Source organism: Vicia villosa, linkage group LG3, assembly GCF_029867415.1.
Source record: "Vicia villosa cultivar HV-30 ecotype Madison, WI linkage group LG3, Vvil1.0, whole genome shotgun sequence".
In the NCBI taxonomy this organism is placed as follows: Eukaryota; Viridiplantae; Streptophyta; class Magnoliopsida; order Fabales; family Fabaceae; genus Vicia; species Vicia villosa.
In genome coordinates, this window is record NC_081182.1 from 54,505,301 (window position 1) to 54,526,794 (window position 21,494).

The 21,494-nt window shown below is 32.5% G+C and overlaps 1 protein-coding gene across 1 annotated transcript; it reads left to right on the forward strand.

Moving 5' to 3' along the window:
* Positions 1-1,241: 1,241 nt before the first annotated feature.
* On the forward strand, positions 1,242-7,524 carry LOC131661473 (triacylglycerol lipase OBL1-like). The gene is made up of 5 exons (XM_058931024.1): positions 1,242-1,589; positions 1,702-1,892; positions 2,867-2,900; positions 6,410-7,026; positions 7,131-7,524. The coding sequence occupies exons 1-5, from the start codon at positions 1,283-1,285 to the stop codon at positions 7,377-7,379; spliced, it is 1,398 nt and encodes a 465-aa protein (XP_058787007.1). The 5' UTR covers positions 1,242-1,282; the 3' UTR covers positions 7,380-7,524.
* Positions 7,525-21,494: the final 13,970 nt, after the last annotated feature.

Below are 21,494 nucleotides of genomic sequence, written 5' to 3' on the forward strand. Positions count from 1 at the left end.
TAATGCTCATCCCGAATCTCCTTGTCACTCTTTCTTGGATTGTCAAAAAGTCGAAGGGATTTGGAAGGATATTGTCGGATGGTTGGATTTGCCTCATGTCATTAATGTGGGATTTGAAGAAAGTTTTCTTTCTTGGCGTGATTCATGTCGCTATTTGAAATTCAAAAGAGGTAAGGAGGGATGTGTTTGGCTAGCCGTTTTATGGTCTCTTTAGATTTGTAGGAACGATATTTTTTTCAAGGATGGCGAGTGAAATGCTAGAGATATCTGTTTCTTGGAATTGCAAAACTTTGCTTTGGAGGTGGTCCTATATAGGGAAAATTACTCATTCCAATTATAATTTCTATGATTTTAGCAAAAACCCTTTGCTATACTTATCTTAGAATCTATTTGATGTGTAATTTTCTTTTTTTGTGACTTGCGTTTCGACCCTCTTTTATAATTGTATTTTGAACTTTTGTTCTTTCTCATTACAACTTGATTACAAAAAAAATTCTATCAAACTTTTTGTGGTGGAGAGTCACAATACTATTCTTTTCACTAGATGATAAATTTATCAAGGAAAAAAGTGACCAATCCACTATTGGTATACATCTAATAAGGACGAAAACAATTAACACTCCCTTGACCTTTCTGCACCTCTATGGAAAACGTGCTCTTCCATGTCCTTTTTCTTTTGTGGACTATATTTTTTTTGTTCTATGATATTATAAATTTTTTTTTCTTTCTTATAAATGTTTTATCTTTGGTACATATGAATTTAAGTTAGATATCGGTACCTTTAGTATAATTTATATTAAAATTTTAATTTGTTTTTAAAATAAAATAAAATAAAAAAGTGAATTGGTTGAATCATAATATTTGATTGATTAAGGATGTCCAATTAAATTCAATGGTACCGGAATGTTACCTTATTAAAATGTGTTAACTATGATATTATTCTTGAATTTTCAAATGGCATTTTTCCATTTATTTCGGTTTCTTTCACATGTTTATTTTCCGTGGTATCAATTACACATGTTATCTTGCAGATTTTCTCCCATAACCCTATCCTTGACTATTACTCCAACTCTTCAAAGTTATATATATATATATATATATATATATATATATATATATATATATATATATATATATATATATATATATATATATATATATATATATATATATATATATATATATATATATATATATATATATATATATATATATCCTCTTTCAATCAAACATATAAACAATCCAATTTCTCTATTCTTTTTCCCTTGTTTAATTTTCAATCATGGATCCTAAACCTGATAAATTTTCTGCTACCAATTTTCTGTTCTTGCAACACGAAAATATAGGATTCTTTCAACTTTTTCAGGTCTATTTTGGCTCTAAGCGGTTACACACACAAAACTTTATCCAAAGCCATGATGTTGTTGAAGATGAATATCAGTGTCTCGTATTTTTATCGATATTGTTACAAAAGTTGCTGCATTTGGGTTACTATCCATTGAGATTTCTCGGTGGAACCATTGAGATATTTTTAAATGTTACTTGTGGAAACTGTAACATATTCGAGATGATATGGAACTTTCTCCAAGGTTTTGTTATCTTTTCTTTTGTTGTTGTTGTTATATATTATTAAGAAAATAACAAGAAATTAATAAAAGTGTTTTTAGTATTTGATGTTTATATATTGTGAATACTGAATAGGTAAGGAGCTGGTGGATGCAAATTGTGCAGATTTTGTGTCAATTATTGGTCATATAGACAAGAGAGTGGACTTGGACAAAAACATCAAACGTGATGACCCTAAATATAATGCTGCTTTGTCCATGATGGCTTCTAAAGTGTCTTATGAGAATGAAGCTTTTATACGAGAAACTGTTGAAAAACACTGGAAGGTATAGAGGTTTTGCGACTCAAAACAGCCTTAAACTTTTGAATATATATATATATATATATATATATATATATATATATATATATATATATATATATATATATATATATATATATATATATATATATATATATATATATATATATGACAAAACTGAAGTACAATTCTTTAGATGTGGTTCTTACTATTTTCCAATGAAAATATGACAAGTGTATAATTTCCTCTTACACGTATGCAAATTTCTCCTATTTTCACTCACTAAATCATATTTACATATATTTGTCATATTTTTATTGGAAAATAGTAAGAATCATACCTAAAGAATTGTACTTAAGTTTTTATATATATATATATATATATATATATATATATATATATATATATATATATATATATATATATATATATATGAGGAGGGATCAAATTACACTCGAAGAGTTACACCATGAGTTACACTCGTCCAATAACTACATTTCGGATAAATATTTTTTAAATTCAACCGTTTGATTGAAACATAATATCATATAGATCATACCTATAAAGTTTGAGCTTAATCTATAATGATTTGCTATACCATCAAGATATCCATAAATTAACGTCAAAATGAGCTTTCATATAACGTTAATTTTGATGTAATTCAATGACATAGTAAATCATTATAGATTAAGCCCAAACTTTATAGGTATGACCTATATGATATTAAGTTTCAATCCAACGGTTGAATTTAAAAAATATTTATTTGAAATGTAGTTATTAAACGAGTGTAACTCGTGGTGTAACTCTTCGGGTGTAATTTGATCCCTCCTATATATATATATATATATATATATATATATATATATATATATATATATATATATATATATATATATATATATATATATATATATATATATATTAGTTATATTTATAGATAATTAATTGTTTAGAGGTATGTATCTTAATTAATGTTACATTTTATGCCCTCTTGTATAGATGGAAGTTGCGGCAATTGGTAACTACTGGAATGGTAAGAGCATAAACTTTAACTTTTCTTTTAATGTCAAATACGAGTATACGACGAGGCACTTTTTAATCTATACAATAAGATAGAAAATAATTAGTAAATCTTAGAATAATAATGCAAATGTGAGAAAGAGATAAATAGTTTTACGTTAGATATAAATATACTGACTTGAACATTTATAAGTGGAAGAATCCACTCACCTATTATCTTAAAATTTTAAGTGAATAAATGGTCGTCTCTCATAAAGATGCTTAGTCCAATACTAAATATCAATAAAATTCTCTCAACAGTAAAAAAAAAAAAAAAACCAAACTAACAAAATAGTCCTAGGAGCAAAGAAAAATGCACTTATCTTCCCATTCCTATATTGTAATATTCATACTTTTAAAATAAAATATTATGGAATTTCCAAAGAGGCCAATCAACTCACTGTCAAATCATAGATAAATCACCCCTAATTCTATCTCTCTCACCACAACCAACTCTTTAATCCTATCTATCTCACCCCAAAAAATAATAAATTCGAAAAGTTCTCGACGAATAAATATACTCCATCTTAACCAACTAAAAGCTATATACCACAGAGAAGTCGTCAAGTTACAAATAACGAGAAAATAAGAAACTGACTCAATTAACACCCTACACGAAGCGCACAAAAGACCCTCAAGATCGACTATAATATATTCCTCTTGAAAAGGTTAAAACTCTAGTGAAAATCATTCACGCAAAATCTTCCAAAATAACATTATAACTTTAGAAGGAGTCTAACTACTCTAGATGAGCCGTAAAGTCATATCCACTCTAGAAGGAAATGAGGTAGAAGGAAGATTCTTCTTCCAGAGCATAGTATTAGCCGGCGCAATTGAAAAACACCATCTCTAGCATGTCCCCCCACCAAATATCAGCATCCTGAGATGATGCCACATACTGAATAAGGAGGAGCATATTGGAGAACATCTAACGCTCATAGACAAAGAGAGACATCCTTCATTGTAGGTCATAAACAAACACTCTCTCCACCTAAATCATCATTTTAGTGATATAAGTACCAAGCTGGCTAGAGATACTAAAAAGCTTAAGTAATAAAACACGGGGTCAAGGACCACCAACCAGCGAAAACTTATACTTGTTTTCTTATTAATATGACAATTGGAATCATATTTATCATGTATCAAAAAATTATTTTTTTAATGACATGTAATATATATTAATAAGAGTAGACAACAAAAATTCCAAGAAAATATAAAGAACGGGAGATGGCCACGGGCACAAAGGGTACCATGTCAATTCTGCTTTAAATTCAAAATAATAAGAGTAGAAGGAAACCAACAAAAATAAATAAAAAAACCATCATCCATCAAAAGTGTAAAAGTCACAACCACGTCCACCACACAGCTCTAAGAAAAATAAGCAAGATCTCTGCATCAATAAAACCACCATCAACAGAAAAGAGTCCTCCGAAAAGACCTCAAAAACACTATACCATGAGAAGTAGTTAGAGACTCTCAAACTGCTATTATCTTAAGTAGAGAATATGATTTTAAAGCCATCCAAAGAAAGTAAAAGAGTTGACTTCTACCTTACCAATATATTATTTCCAAGTAACAAAAGTTTTCATTTCTTTCACACTTTTCACATTAATAGATGTACATGTAAAAATAACATTGTTTGTGATTTCCAAATCAACCACATGGCAAAATTTCTAATCATAGAAAGCCAATCTTTACTCCTAGACACCTCATCCAATGAAATGAATATCTCAATAAGAAACAAAATATCATATACCACCGTGACAAAACCACTTCACATGTCACAAACAAATGAGAAATCGACTCTACTTAATCTCGACAAAAACCACAAGAAACCTCTAAATAAACTATGGTCTCTAATAGGGATCTTGTCTCGAAGGAGTTTTCAAGATGACACAGTCACTTTAGCAAGAGTCCAACTAGCCCAAATCATGGGTTCAATAAAGTCCATATGGCAAATTGGTCTCCAAAAGGGTAGACTAAGCTAGTGCTAATGAATAAACATCACCATTATCGTGTTGCATCCACCCCTAGTCTTTATCCATTAAGAGGGTCGATCATCGAATATTCAGAAGGAGATTAACAACTAGCTTAAGCTCATAAGCAAACAAAGATCTTTTTCAGTGCAGATTCCAAGAAAAGAACCCTTACATCACAAACTAGCTTCTCTGAAAAATAATTCTTATTTGTTAGAGATACTGAAGAGCCTAGGAAATCTAAGTCTAAGGGGGATATTCCCTGCTTCGAAGGTCATCCCTAAAAGAGGTAAAAAAGTTAGCTCTCACTTTATTCCTTAGGCTATCAATAAATCTACCAGATACATCGCACACGTTAAAAGACACATTTCCACCAAGTAAAAGCAAAACAAAAAAATTGAAGACCTACCACCCAAGAAGGAGGAACAATATGAGCCCCATATCTAGAGGATATAATATGACACCAAAGACCAAACACACCAAGTTCAACCTCCACTGCCATTTACCTAACAAGGATAAGTTCACCAAGTGAAGGTCACGAACACCCACACCACCTCTCCTCTTAAGTTTACATGCATTAGACAACTTGATCCAAGAAATTGTATACTCACTCTTCACTCCCACCCCACTCAAACCTTCTCTAGATCCTCACGATTCTCTTTGAACCCTTAATCAATATTCTAGAAAAAGACAAGAAAATGATATAGATAACATTTAAAACTAAATTTAGTAAAGTTACCTTTCCCTAAAAAAAACACGTAGGCACACATCCAAGAACTTGCTTATATTAAACCCAAATCTCAAAACTCTAAATAATATAATCCTACTCTTTCTCAAAATTTCCCTTAATAACTATACATGTTTATTGTTTTTCTTGGTAAAATCAGCCAACAAGTCATTGACAAAAACCACCTCCGGCAACCAACAACCTTCCAATGAGGAATGTCGATTGATTAGAGAGAGAAAAAGCTTATCTAAAACCTCATTTAGTAGGACCACCAGAACTTTAGCGACAAGCCTGTATAGAGAATCTATCACAGAGGTAGGCTCAAAATTACTCAATTGGAAAGGAGACTCAACTTTAAAGATCAAAGTAATTAAATAAAAGAGAAATTATGAGGCAGAGATACAAAGAGATGGAACTAATCAAACATAGCACCCAACTTATATCATGGATAAAAAAAAGTACTTATACATGTAACACAAATGTTTGAATTTGTTTTCATATCTTTGATTACAATAACAAGATATTGCAATTAATGTATCTAAGATTATTATTTTAATGTATGTCATAGTATTTACTTATTTGAAGTGTTTATAGTCATAGATATAAGTTTTTTGAATACCTTAGTTTCACATTTTCATAATTTAATTTTAAAGAATTTTGAATATTTTTTGTTATGGTAAATCAACTATGCATATATTGTGTGTAATTTTTTAAAACTAAGGATATGGATTAGGGACTAGTAAGGTTGATCATCATATTATTAATTCTTAAACTTTATAGATTATGAAGGAGAACCTTCAACTCAAGCCTTCATCCTCCTAGATAAAAGTGACAACCAAGACACCTACATTGTAACTTTCAGAGGAACCGAATTATTCGACGCTGATCAATGGTCTAGTGATTTCGATATCTCATGGTTGGAGTTTCCTTGTGTTGGAAAAACTCATGCTGGTTTCATGAAAGCACTAGGTTTACAAAAAAGCAACATGGGGTGGCCTAAAGAAATTGAAACAAATCATAGCCATGCACCTGAAGCCTACTACTTCATTAGAGATTTCCTGAAGAAAAAGTTGGCAGGAAATGATAAAGCAAAGTTTATTGTGACTGGTCACAGTTTAGGTGGGGCTCTTGCCACTCTCTTTCCAGCAATATTGATGTTCCATGATGAGACATTTCTTTTGGAGAGGCTTGAAGGTGTGTATACATTTGGACAACCAAGAGTTGGAGATGGAGTATTTGCTAAGTACATGGATAAGAATTTAAAAGAAAATGGTGTTCAGTTTTATAGGATGGTTTATAGCTATGATATTGTTCCTAGGTTGCCTCCTGATCTCAATGACATCTTGTTTAGGCACTTTGGGACATGTCTTTATTTTGATAGGAGCTTTAATGGCAAGGTATGTCTTAGCAATTTATTTTGAGTAGTAGATAGGGTCTTAAAACTATTCATGAGAGATTTTTTAAGATGATAATAATAACTTTTTTTACATGAAACTTTCAGAAAATGTTGGAGGAGCCAAACAAGAACTACTTCTCTTTGTCAGCAATAATTCCTATGACAACAAATGCTTTTTGTGAGCTTATGAGGAGCTTCACTATGGTGTCTAAATATGGATCTGAGTATGAAGAAGGATGGGTTTTAAGAGTTTTTCGACTTATAGGCTTAGTGATTCCTGGAGTATCTAATCACATTCCCCAAGATTATGTTAATTCTACTCGGTTGGGATCAATACTCTCGAAGGTGGACTGATGCATATATTTTGTTGGTTGAGCTAAGAAAATACTCGTGCATATGCACGATAGCATGAAGTTAGTTATTGAATTAATGTAACAATATTAAGTCTAAAATATTTTTAAGTTTGTAATAAAATATGGATTCATTTCATTTACATTGTCTCTGCAATTTTTTATTTTGTTAGTAAAGAAATAGTCTTTAAATTATGATTATTCTTTTTACTTCTATCACAAATATTTATATAATTACACATTTTATTGTTTGTGATCAATATTGTTAAAATCAAGTTTTAACTCGTTTGGTTTCACATTTTGGAGTATGTATTTCAAGTTAAATTCTCTGTAATTAGGGGTGGAAATAGTTTGGGCAAAGTTAGACTTTACCAAATATAAATCTAATCTGCTAAAAATTTAAAGTTTAAGTTTGACATGCGATTTATTATAGGTTTATTTTTCAATATGAGTCTAACATTTTCGAATGTCTGATTGATTTATATTAGTCTATTTAAAAAGTTTATGTCATTTGAGCACAAAAATTCAATTAATGATTAGAGAATCAAAGTATAATAGAGACTAAATATTTATTTGCATCGACATATTTGAGTTTATATAGTAAGATAAGTTTTGTGATATTATTTGTTTAACAGAACTTATAAAAACTAACTTATGACATTATTCATAAGATTTTTTCAACCTATTTTTCACAAGTTCTTCAAAGTAATTAAGTTTTACCTTTGTATTTTATAAAATAAAGTACAAAATCAATATAGGGTTGATAAATATGTTCATTTTTATTAAAATAGACCGGATTAATAGATTTAAAATGTTTTTTTATAGTCTATGGCCTGACCTATTTAACTAAATAAACTTATAAAAAACATGAGTTTTTTCTACTTAAAAAAAATCTGTTATGATATTGGTCTTTGTAGGTCTTAAGTCCATGTTAGTTGATTTGGTTTATTCTCATCCTCACTTATAATATCAAAGAACCCGAACCAAACACATATTAAACTCTATAAATAAAAACAAAATTATATTTGAATCATAATCTATAATATAGATGCCTCTTATTTTACTTTTTTTTTAGAATATTTGGTTACTATTTTTTAGAATATTTGGTTACTATGAATACAATATATCTAGAAATATGTTTTTTTCTAAATCTGAAACCTGCCTACATACTCCAATAGATTGTTTGTCCCTAGAAGTGAGTCCATGTTAGTTGATTTGGTTTATTGTCACCCTCACTTATAATATCAAAGAACCCGAATCAAACACATATTAAACTCTATAAATAAAAACAAAATTATATTTGAATCATAATATATAATATATATGCGTCTTATTTTACTTTTTTTTTAGAACATTTGGTTCCTATGAATACAATATATCTAGAAATATGTTTTTTTTAAAATCTAGGCTCTTTTTTTTATCACCACCGGTTTAGTCTGGTTCAGAAGTTAGTTCTAGCATCAAGTGGTTTCAGTTTTCTCCCATCCCAATTTTGGGGGATCGAACCGTGATTCTCACTACCAAGTATAGCGTCAATCACCACTAAACCAACTAACAATTGGTAATATAGTAAGGCTCTTGGACCTTTTCAAAACAAACCGTATTTTTCATCTGTGTTTAAATTAGTTGAAAACATTTTAAATTGGGATCTTGTGTATAAAAATCACTAATTATTGTTTAAACTTTAAATGTATCATGTAATGAAAATAAAATTTTAATTTTATCACGCAATTTCACTTTTATACAAATTTAAAATATAAAACGGCATAATTTTTTTATATATCAATATATATTTTGTTTCTTAAGACAATATAAAAGTGAAATTTTTACTAAAAATAAAAAATTGTGAGGAAAATAGCAACATATTAAAAAGGATTAAAAAAAAAAATTAGTGACCAAAATTTCGGTCTCTGACTTTTTTTATATAAATTAAGTTTTATATAAACATTTTTTCGAGACCAAATATGTGGTCACAAAATTTTAATCGTTATTCGCTAGCTGATTTAATTTAGTGACCGATTTTGTGACCTTTAAAAATTTAATCTTGGATATCAAATTTTGGTGGCTACTTTTGTGGCTATAGTGACCACAATTTTTTTGTCACTAAAAGCGAATTTTTTAGTAGTGATTCTTACTAATTATGAAGAAGATTTGAGTCAAGCCATCAATTTTCAAAAATCAGAAATTTTCTGTAGTAGGAATGTTGCTTCTAATGTTAAGAATGATATGGCTAATATTTTAGGAGTCCAACAAGTGTTGGGTACATGCAAGTATCTCGGGTTACCTTCTATGATTGACAGAAGTAGAAAAGGTACCTTCAAATACATAAAAGATAGAATTTGGAAAAAAAAATAAATAAATTCTTGGAGTAGTAGGAGTCTTTCTCAAGCAGTGAGGGAGACTTTTATTAAATTAGTTATCCAATCTATTCTGACTTATGTTATGAGTGTTTTCTTATTGACATCCTCCTTAAGTGATGAAATTGAGAAAATGATGAATTCCTTTTTATGGCGGCATAATCGAGATCATGCCAAAGGTATTCATTGGCTATCTTGGGACCGTTTGTCTATGCCCAAGAATGATAGAGGCATGGGTTTCAAAAATCTAAGTGCCTTTAATCATGCTATGCTTAGTAAACAAGCTTGGAGCTTCATGGCAAACCCATGTAACTTGGTCTCTCGTCTTTTCAAGGCTAAGTATTTTCCTAAGTGTGATTTTTTTGATCTAGTCTTCAGACACAACCCAAGTAATGTGTGGAGGAGTATTGGATCGGGAGAAAACATCCCGGTTTGGGGTCAAAATTGGATACATGATAACATTTCGTTGAATGATCGTTGGACAAATAATTCGATAGTGGATAATCATAAAGTTTCAGATCTATTGAATAATGATACTAAATAGTGGAACTCAAACTTGATTTATACTCTAGTTGGGGAAGATGAAGTGACAAAGGTTCTTAATACGCCATTTTTTGAAGCGATTCACGAGGATAAGTTAGTTTGGAGGTTTGAAAATAATGGAAGTTTTTAGTTCGTAGTGCTTATCGCTATTGTATTTAAGATGCTATTGATACCTCATATCTTAGGATTAGTGAGAAGTGGGAACTTCTTTGGAAAATCAAGGCCCCTCTGAGGGTTAGAAATTTCCTTTGGTGATTGTGCATGAATTGTGTGCCTATCAGATTGCGCTTAATAGACAAAGGCATCCATTTTACTTTTCTTTGTGTATTTATTGAGAAAGTCTTAAAGATGTTAAACACTCATTTTTACATTTCCCAAAGAGTATCAAGCGCTAGGAAAAGTGGGTTTGTGGCCCATGTTGCAATAGCTAATGAATGCTAACATCTCTTTTGCTATAATAGCGTTTTCTTATTTGCAGGTCGCAAATCAAGATCAACAAGCAATTTTCTTAATTATTTTGTGGAGTATATGAAAATGTAGAAATAATCAAATTTGGAACCTGATAGAAGACGCTTCGGATACTAATTGTAGTCGAGCTACTTATTTGTTAACAAGATGGAGGAATGCCCAACATCTCCGATCGAGCAATAATAATCAATCTCAGAGGTCTTCGAATATTAAGTTGAGGAAATTGTCATTTGGCCATCTCAAATGCAACATTGATGCATCATTCGCTAATAACAAGGTAGGAATATATGCTTGCATTTGAGATGATGAGGGTCAGTTTGTTGCAGATCGGATTGAGTGGTTCTCTCATATTACCGTTGTAGATTTAGGGTAATCTCTAGGCCTAGTGATATCTATTAAATGGATTCATGAGCTTGAGTTTGATTTGGTGGGTTTTGAGCTGAATGCTAAAAGCGTTGCGGATAATGTGATAAATCAGTAACCAAACGACTCGGATTTGGGCGCTATTACGTTTGAATGTAATTGCTTATTAGCACTTTTCTTTAGTAACTCTCATATTAAGTGCGTTAGGAGAAAAACTAACGAGGTTGCTCATGCTTTGGCATGGGTGGCTCCATCTCTTGCTAGTTTTCACAATTTTATTGATGTACCGACATGTATTCAAAATATTATCAGTAATGAAATGAGTTAAGTCTTTTCCCGTGAAAAACAAAGTAGTGCTTTTATTTTTGAGTGAACATACAACTTTTTCTTTGAATTTGTAGTCTTTTTTCAAAAATTTATTAGGCGTCAATCAATTTCACCCATTCGATTAACTTAAAACGTTACTTATAATGACAAAAATTTTAAACAATTATATGGTAGTGCACGTAAGTTTCACATCAAATACATGTCAAATCTTTAGAAAATAAGTTAAACTTATAAGGTTAATAAGTATTTTCCCCTGACAAATAAATGAGTTCTGATTTTTCCTCCTGTAAATTCTTTTTTGGATTTCAACCTTGCCATATGAAGATTATGATCCTTTAAACCTTTAAGTGATCTGAGTCAGTCTTGGTGCCTACATGTCTTGCTGAATGACAATTTTCCTTTGTTTTTCAATTTTTCTTATTACACATGGTACAATTTATTTTATTATTGAATTATTTATTAAATATAAATAAATAGAATTGGAAGACAACATATATAGCTATGTTAAAACCAACCTTCTTTGAATTACTGCCTTTATCCTCATGGGACTTTAGCAGATGATCCTCCTTAGCACCAGCATCTTTGGAAGATTTACTCATTGTGGAAACACAGTTTGTGAGAATAGTGAGGTTGTAAATCCTTTAAATACAAGAAGAGTTACCTATAGTGTAACGAAAACCTTGTATGTAACGATGTTTCAGTCAAAAACTTTTTTTTGGAAGAAGATAAAATCATTCTTAGTAACAATGCATCATTCAATATAGGAAAGATACACGTTTTTTATCAGCTTTTTCTCTTTTCCAAGATTTAACTGTTGAAAGATGTTACAACATTAGAAATGACATCCAATGCCATTGAAAATGTTGTTTTAAAGTTGCACATATCACAAGATGAAGGCATATAGGTGACAAATCGACCAAGTAGTTATTACTATAATTCTTCAGCAGTGTAATTCCAAAATTACCCCTCATGTTTCTCAATGTAACTTGCACCTCAAGTTCTCATGAAAATGCTTCCTTCAGATTCTCAGACATACCATTTTTAGGAGAGTAAATTATTTTGCTATAGCAAAACTCCTGATACAATGGTGACTTGAACTAAAGACTTGTATCTGCAGACAGAGTTAAATCCTTGAGTACCTTGATTTCAGTAGCTTGTCACACAACAATGTCATGACATTTAGTTTGACATTGTACACTTATAGAAGTCAATCCAAATAGAAAACTCGTCACACTTCAGCCAAGTAGTTAATCTTAATGAAATACCAGGATTCAATTAATTCTAATCCAGTGACCAGAATATCCTCCAATAATACTATCTTCTTAGACATTGCCAAGAGCTTTTACTCCATAATTTACCATCATTAGTTCTTTGATCTCTTAAAACTACTGATGAGTCCAGACTAAAACAACTCTAAATAGTGAACTCTCAAATAATCCTTTCTTGAGAGCTTTCTTGTTTAGTGTCTGTTAGCCTTTCAAAATTAATGGAATATCCACTTGCTGAGATGATGCTTCAACATGAGGTTGAACATTTCTAAGGGTATTTCTCTCAATAGAATAACTCAGAAGTATATCTTGTTATCCTTTTAGGAAGAGATAATAATCTTTGAAGACTTCTAAGCTAATATATTTTTCCTCATAGAACACGCAAGAAAAAGAATATACTTGTTTCTGTCCACCAAGATATTTACCTTGCATTAGACTTGGTCAGATCCATTAGAGTAGATCTTGTAGTTTTGTAATAGTCCGATGTTGCACCTTATAGTGTGACATCTTGATTTCATCTTCCTTGAACACCAAGTAAGAGAATAAACAACTAAATACTTTTGTTAAACACAAATAACAATTGTTCTTAAATCCTACGAAGAGCTTCATATATCTCATTAGAGATAAAACATCCTTTTCTTGATGGCAATACCTTCATACTTTACATGATTGACTTATGTTTATCAAAAAATCCATGAGTCATTTAGTGAGAAGATCATTACTAAGACTTACATACTCCATTCAGTAATCTTCAGTCATCCAATGCCCTTAATTCCCCATTTTTAGTATCACCAAAACAAACAACAACTGATAGAATGAGACTAGACAACCATCAGTTAAACACTTTTAATGCAGTCAAGTATCTGGAGTAGACAGAGTCAAAATACCAATTATCTTAGTTGAAGATTCAAGATAGGTATGAGGAACTTCTTAGAGTATTAACCACTGCTTGGTTAAAAAATGCTGATTTTGACCTTAGAGAAGTTTAAAAAAAAAAAACGGTTGCACTCCACTTACCACATATGACATTTCTTCAGTGCAAGTATCTGTATATAGGCAGAAAAGCCAGATATTTAGCACAATGTTGCAAAATTTTGATAACATCCTTGACTCAACTTGCCTTTGATGAGGACAACCTTTTATCACATGAGTTCTTCTTATTAATAATAGCTTGAATGAATCAGTTATCTTGTAAAGAAAGAAATCTTTAAAATAGAAATCCTTGTTAGAAATCCATCTTTCAGTCAGACCAGTAACATCCTCGGTAGATATAAAGTCATGAACACATCCTTCATTTAAACCAAGAAATAATTAACACATACAATTGTTCTTTGAGATAGGTAGGGCATTCTGCTCCAAAAAGAATCCAAAGTCTTTACACTCACTTCGATGAATGTTTGACATTAATTGGATTTCACCTCCAGCTCCAGCTTCACCTAGAGTAACATAGACATAATAATGTCAGAACAAATGTTCAGGACATTTGTCCAATCCTCTCCTTAAAAACATAACTAGAAGGATTGCCTTCAAAGGAACATAAAAGCAATAAGAAGTCCTTCACGATAGATCAGAATACAAGTTCCTTCAGAGTTGGAAACAAGAAGAATGCTTTTTTTTTTTTATCAAAAACTTGTCACTTTTATGTCAAATTTTTAATTTGAGAATAAAGTACTCCTTCTTGGATCAACCTCACATATGAACACTTTTCTTCCAAACACACTTAGATGTGCCTTTATGAATGGAACAAAAACATCAAGGTTAAAGAGACCCTCTTCAGAGTCTTCACTCCTGTCTTTCTCAGTATCAGGATTCTTCCAACCTAACAAACTTCAAAATTCTACTGGCCATTGATTTACAGAATGCTATCACCATAGCTTTCCAAAAGACAAATAGTACCAGAAAAATATCTCCCTAAAGCTCACCCAATAAATACATAGAGTGCCTGCTCTGATACCAGCTAAAATTTTTGGTACATGCATAACACATGCTAACATAATTGTCTTACATGATGTCAAGACAGATTTTTATGACATATCAAAATAAACCATATTCATCAGATTGAGTTTGATACTTAATTAAAATTGCAGAATGATAAATAACACATAAAGATGTTAACTTAGTTCGGTGCAAACAACACCTACTATGGGGCCACCAAGCCACAAAGGAAGTCGACTATCGGTAGTATTAGTTCAAAGCTAAACTCCCTCATTTACAACTTATCGCCTAATCACTACCCAACGCTACTTATTCCTAGAAGTCGATATCTAAACTTGAGAAATCGCCATCCCACTTTCAATAACTGTAGTGATATCTAACAGCCCCAATCCCAGTGAATGTATAAAAAATAAACCAATTTAGAAGATAACACTTCCAATACAAGAACTCAACTCTTTTGCTTAAAAGCTTTAAGAGTGGGAACAAAGAACTCAACTCATTACCTAAAGGCTTCTGAGTGAGAACAAACAGCTTGACAAATAGACAAGCAACATACATTCTACTACACAGTATCTAAAGATACGTGGGAGACTTAAAACACAAAAGACTCTCAAAACCTAAACTTTCTAACTTTTCCCTAATTTTACAATTTTGAAAAACTTGGTTACATTAGGTCTAAAGAACTCTTTAAATAGTCTTCAGTAGTCCATGGGCTTCGTGACACTTTACTTGATCCACAAGCTGAGATTTGCAACAAATATGTAGAGAAATATTTTTGAATCTTGAAAACAAATATTGTTTCAATCTTCTAATTTTAGAAACTTTAATTTTGGTGGATATTTGATTCCTTTGTTCCAGATTAAATATTATTGACCCGTGTAAATCACTGAAATATATCCCAAGGAAATATCACAGAATAAATTTAAAATAAATCAACTCTGTCAAGATTCCAAACAGCGTGTGCTGATCTTCTGATAGAGGATGTCACGACATTAGTCAGGACATCTGGTTTTTCCAGTAAGTTTACACTCAATTGTAACAAGAGATCAAGATGTTATGACATCTTAATTAACATCATTCAATTACAATGTTTTAGCAAAATTATGTCAACCCCAAAAGCAAGGAGCTAACAAAGCATACCTAGAAGACATCTTAGAATCAGTCAGGAAGTATAACACATGCTTAAAACCCGCTAAGTGCTCTTTTGGCATGTGTGCGGGTAAGTTCCCAGGGTTTATGCTAACAGGTATAAGGATAGAGGCAAATCCTTACAAGTGTTAATTTATCATTAACATGAGAAGCTCATCTAGCATTAAGTATGTTTAACAACTAACATGGCGTTTGACCGCCCTAGCCTTTTTTCCTTCTTGTGTAGGAGACAATGCATTTCATTTATTTGTCACTTTGAAGAAGAAGAAGAAGAAGGAGAAATTCAAATGGACAAGCATGTGCGGGGAGGCTTTCTCCAATCTGAACTTCTTCCTGGCGCTGTTGTCCATCTTAACATGCCCCGAGGCGGGGCACCCTTTTATTTATATATGTCTTTTAGTGACCAAGTGATGAGATTTGTGCATATCCAAGAGAAAAAACAAAGTTGTGAAGCCTGTCTACTTTGTGAAAAAGGTATTCAAAGGTGCCCATGCTAGGTAACAGAAGATCAAAAGATTCACCTTGGTTGTTGTGATAACAACAAGGAAGCTGAAAGCTTACTTAGAAAGGCACGGTGTCATGGTGAAAACCAATTACCTCATTCACCAAGTTTTGAAGAAGCCAAATCTCATAGGAAGGATGATGTCTTGGGCAGTGAAATTATCTGAGTATGATATCCAATACATTCCCATAGGAAGCACCAAGTCTCAAGTGCTAGCTAATTTCTTGGAGAAGTTTAGTTCACTGGTACACAGGGAGACTCCCCACATCTGGATAATATCCATAGACAACCCCTTGAACCTGAAAGGAAATGGATTTGGAATAGTACTATAGGGGCCATATGACTTCCTGATAGAGAAACCCCTAAAGTTTGAGTTTAAAGGCAATAAAAAACGGGTCAATTACGAAGCCTTCATCACTTGGATGATTCTCGTCCTAGAGATGGGCACCTCAAGTCTTAAGACCAGGAGAGATTCCTAATTGGTTGAAAATCATGTTGCTGAAGAATATCAGACGAAGGAGCCACAATTGATCAAGCATTTAAAAAAGGTATGCGAATTGTCTAAATGTTTCAAAGTTTTTAAGATAACATATATGCCCAGGGAACAAAACTGTAGGGAAAATCTTCTTTTCAAGCTCATAAGCACACAAAGATTAGGTTAAAATTGGACTATAATTCAAGAAACTCTAGGTGCCCTCAATATTGAGGCGGAGGAAACCAATACCTTGAAATCACCCAGACCACTAGTTGGACGACTCCTATAGTACACTATTTACTATCAAATGATCTCCAATCAGATGAGCTGAACGAAAAAAGATTTGAAAATATGCAACAAAATACACATCATGTTAGGGAAGCTTTATAAGATAGGAAAGCCCCCCTTTCATGCTGCGATGTCTAGGAAAAATGAAATTGCCTTGGTCCTCACAGAGTTCCATCAAGGAACATGTGGTAGTCTTATTGTTCAAGAAGAGCTATTATTAGCCCATTTGGATGAAGGATAATGCATAATTTGTCAGGAAATAGGACAAATGCTAGAAGGACGCCAACCTACATCATTCATCAGTCAAAATCCTTCACTCAATAATGTCATCATGATCATTTTACCAATGGGATATGGACATCCTCGGCCATTTCCCACTGGCACCTGGGCAATTGAAGTTCCTGATCGTTTGAGTATACTACTTCAAGAAATAGATAGAAGTTAAAGTCATCTCCAAAATCACAGCAGAAATGGTTTATCCTTTATATTGGCAATGAATCATATGTAGGTTTTATTTACCATGTGTTATCATCTCAGAGAATGATATTCAATTTTCCAACTCCACTGTGGTCGATTTCTGTTAAGACTTAGGAGTATAGATGAAGTTTATTTCAGTTGTCCACCCATAGGCAAACGGGTTAGTCGAGTCTTCAAACAAGGTAATATTGGGCGGGATAAAGAAAAAGCTAGACGAGGCCAAGGGGCTTTGGGCCGAACAACTCCATAGAATACTACGATCTTATCACACCATCCCCATTTAACTACCAAATAAATTCCATCCCTAATAGTATATGGCGCTAACACCATGATGCCTATCAAAATTGGTACACCCACACGAAGGCGCTCTCAATTCAGTAAAGAAGAAAAAAAGGAAGTATTTAGATGTGCATTCAATCTGATCGGCAAAACTCGAGATGTCACCCATATAAGAGAATTTGTTGCCAAATAGAGGGTTTTCATGAGGTATAACCCCAAAGTTGTCCCAAGGGAAACACGTGAGAGTGACCTCGTAATAACACAGGTTATCCTACCAACTCGCTTTGGAAAACTACAACCTAAATGAGAAGGTTCATACCACATATGTTAGAAGTTACCTCATGGAGCTTACAAACTCGAAGAGTTGAATGTAAGACTCATCCCTAGGATATAAAACTCTGTTAGCCTAAGGTATTATTGAAGTTAGTAGGGCTGGACATCGGTTCGGACCAGTTCGGTTTCGGGCCCAAACCATCAATCCGAGCAAACCCACGGGTGAAAACTTCTGGCTCAATTTCGACCATTTGAATTAACGGTTTTAACCGGGTTCGGTTCATGTCGGTTCGGTTAACATAATCGGTTTTTTCGATTATGTATTAAACTGGTCGGGTTCGGTTGAAAACGTGAGAGGAAGCAAAGAGGAAGCAGATTGCAGCAACAACTAGGGTTTTTGATTCTCTTCCCTTGGGTGTTAGGTTTATATAGTACAATATGGGATATCTTTTGGGCTTCAGAAACAACCCAGTCTAGCCCAGTAGAATATCAAACAAAATAATAAAAGTAACACTATTAATCTGGTCGGGTTTGGTTTTTTTTGGATTCAATTTCATAAACCGAACCGTCATTATCCACTCCAAACCGGATGCTTCACCCGTTTGACCCGAAAAACCGACTTTGACCCGACCGAGATGCTTCAGATTGAATGGGCCGGTCAGATTGCAACGGTTGGTGGATTTTTGTCCACCCCTAGAAGTTAGTCATTCATTATTTATTATTCAATAAGGCGAGAGGCATTTAGTCCACAAATATATGAACTTCCTTAAAATTGTTTTGTTAAGCATCTTCCCTCAAAGTGCAACCTTTAAAAGGAGGCACATTATTAAAATTGATAAATGATTAATGTTGAATCCTTAGAGATGAATCCTTGCCACCCTTAAAGGCAATATGAATGTTGGATCCTCAAAGAAGAATTCTTGTTGCATTTAGAGGCAAGACAAATGTTGGATCCTCAAAGAGGAGTCCTTATCGATCTTAGAGGCAATATGAATGTTGGATCCTCAAAGAGGAAATCTTATCGCCTTTAGAGGAAACATGAATACCAGATCCTCAAGGAGGGACCCTTGTATCCCTTAGGGGTAACACAAATGCTAGACCCCATGGGAGGATCCTCTGGAAGAAACTTAAACAACACTTGAGGGGCTCTCCCCCAAGAAATGCACTAGGTATAAGCGAAGCGAAAAACCCATAGAGGATGAAAAAACGAGTAGCAAACAAAAATGCATATAAAGATCTAATACTACAACTCTAAAGGGACTCACCCTTTAAAGTAGCGCTTGAGGGAATCGATTACAAACAAGGTCCCAAAGTTTTACCTGCAGGAATCAAATATCTAAATCTTTCCCACTGATAGATTACCTCCTGTTTGGGATAAATCACTTTATCCTCTCCAAGACCTCATACTTTAGAGAATGTGTACTAAAATAATTTTGTTATGCATGAGAGAAGGTAATACAAGGGTAAACAAGACAAGGTAGACACACTAGTTCCAGGAGAGTGCAAAGTTAACACCACAAAACACCCAAAATTGTGCTTTTATTTGCTCATTTGTCGCAACATCCGTTCTTATTTGGCTTGGGTAAATCCGTCCATCATCCACTCATATAACTTGGAGAATGACATGCTATTGCATACTAACAGAATGGAAAGATCAGTCAAATGGGGAAACCATGTTCTCCATGATAATTAGGAGAATAACGACTTCCACATCCCCCATTCCTGAAAGAATGGTTCAATAACTGCTCCCTGAGTCTAAAGATCCAGACCCAAAAGGTCTCTATAAATACCTCAACCATATAATTGGGAAGAGAAAATCATTATTCACATGAAAATCACTTATACAAAGCTTTTCACCACTCTGCCTGATCCAACTCTAAACACCATCAACAACTCTAACATCACATATAATCCTCCACATACAAGACAATTTTTATTGTAGGTTTTTAGCAAGTACATGTTCTTTTACACCTTATTTGATAGTTGAAGGAAAATTAAAATAAAAAGTTGAAAATAATAAAGATTATTTAATAATTTGTTTGGAGAGAAAATGAAAAAAATAACCATGATAAAAAATAAATAAGTGTATTAAAAGACATAAAATATATTTGTTTAGAATTCGAAGTTTTTTTTTCAAATGATAAATTACAAATATTTTAAGGTATTTATATGACTTAATTTAAATAATAAATAATAAAATAATAAAAAATAAATAAAAATGACAATATTAATAAATATAAATGAGATAAAAATTAAAATCATATATTATAAAAATAATTAAAAATTAAAATCATATATTATAAAAATAATTAAAATTTAAAATCACTTTTCGTCTCTATAAAATCAACTTTTTTTCTTAGATTAAAGTGTGTCTTACAAAATTTTTTAAGAGTATATTTGGATTGGAAGTAAAAGATGTAACCGAATGAAATTGCAAGGTAAATTATAAGATTCCATTGTTTAAATTTAAATAAAAGATAGAACAGAATTTTTCCATCCAATCCTTTAATTTTCATTCAATATGATTTATGAATTTTACTCAGCCCCATTCCATTACGTTGGTTTCCTTTCCCATGGTCTTTTTTTACAAACGCAAACTCAATTCATTTCACGCAATAATTGTTGTTCAATACAGAGAGGAATCGAATGAAGAACCTTACACCTAGTCTAAGAATTAGCCGTCCTAACTAACAAGTGAGCAATCGAATTCGCTTGACGCTTAACAAACTTAACCTCAAAGTTGGAATGTAATTTAACATATTCTTAATACTAGATATAATCACACTAAATTTTGAATTACCAACATAATTAGCGTGAACAACTTGCACCCACAATTTGAGAATCACTTTCAAAGGTAATGCGTTCCATTTGCACCTGAATGCCTCCTTGGACCGCTTTCTTCAAAGCCATAGCCCCCGCTTCAATAACCATGTAAAGCCCAAAATCCCACAAAGTATCCGCCATGATGAATCTACCATTGTAGTCTCTAAAACACCATCCTATGTTAGTTGTTCCTAAGTGTTTATTGAAACCAACATCCACATTACACTTCACCCACCCAACACCAGGTGGCTACCATATAGGTTATTGTTGGATATGATAGTCGTCATTAACACTCATATCTTGATAATTTTGAGTCATAAATCAGTCCTTCCAAATATGATAATCTTGCATCCCGAACTGATTCACATCTTTCTTCTCATTATTCCATATCCAATAATTCCTATTATTCCCAATCCCCCATAACATATCCACCACTCTACCTACGACCCACTTATCCTCTTTAGTACAAATGTCTTAAAAAACCATTTTAACCTCATTAAACTTTTGAAGACACGGTATAATAACATCACTTAAACCTGCCACATTCCAACATTGAGACGTTAGTGCACAACTAAAGAACACATGCCACTCA

What these genes read in the sequence shown, in the direction of transcription:
- LOC131661473 (XM_058931024.1), top strand. Translation starts at nt 1,283, where the DNA reads ATGGATCCTAAACCTGATAAATTTTCTGCTACCAATTTTCTGTTCTTG. An exon ending in GATATGGAACTTTCTCCAAG is followed by an intron (nt 1,590 to 1,701) that starts GTTTTGTTATCT and finishes AATACTGAATAG; the next exon opens with GTAAGGAGCTGGTGGATGCA. An exon ending in AATTGGTAACTACTGGAATG is followed by an intron (nt 2,901 to 6,409) that starts GTAAGAGCATAA and finishes TAAACTTTATAG; the next exon opens with ATTATGAAGGAGAACCTTCA.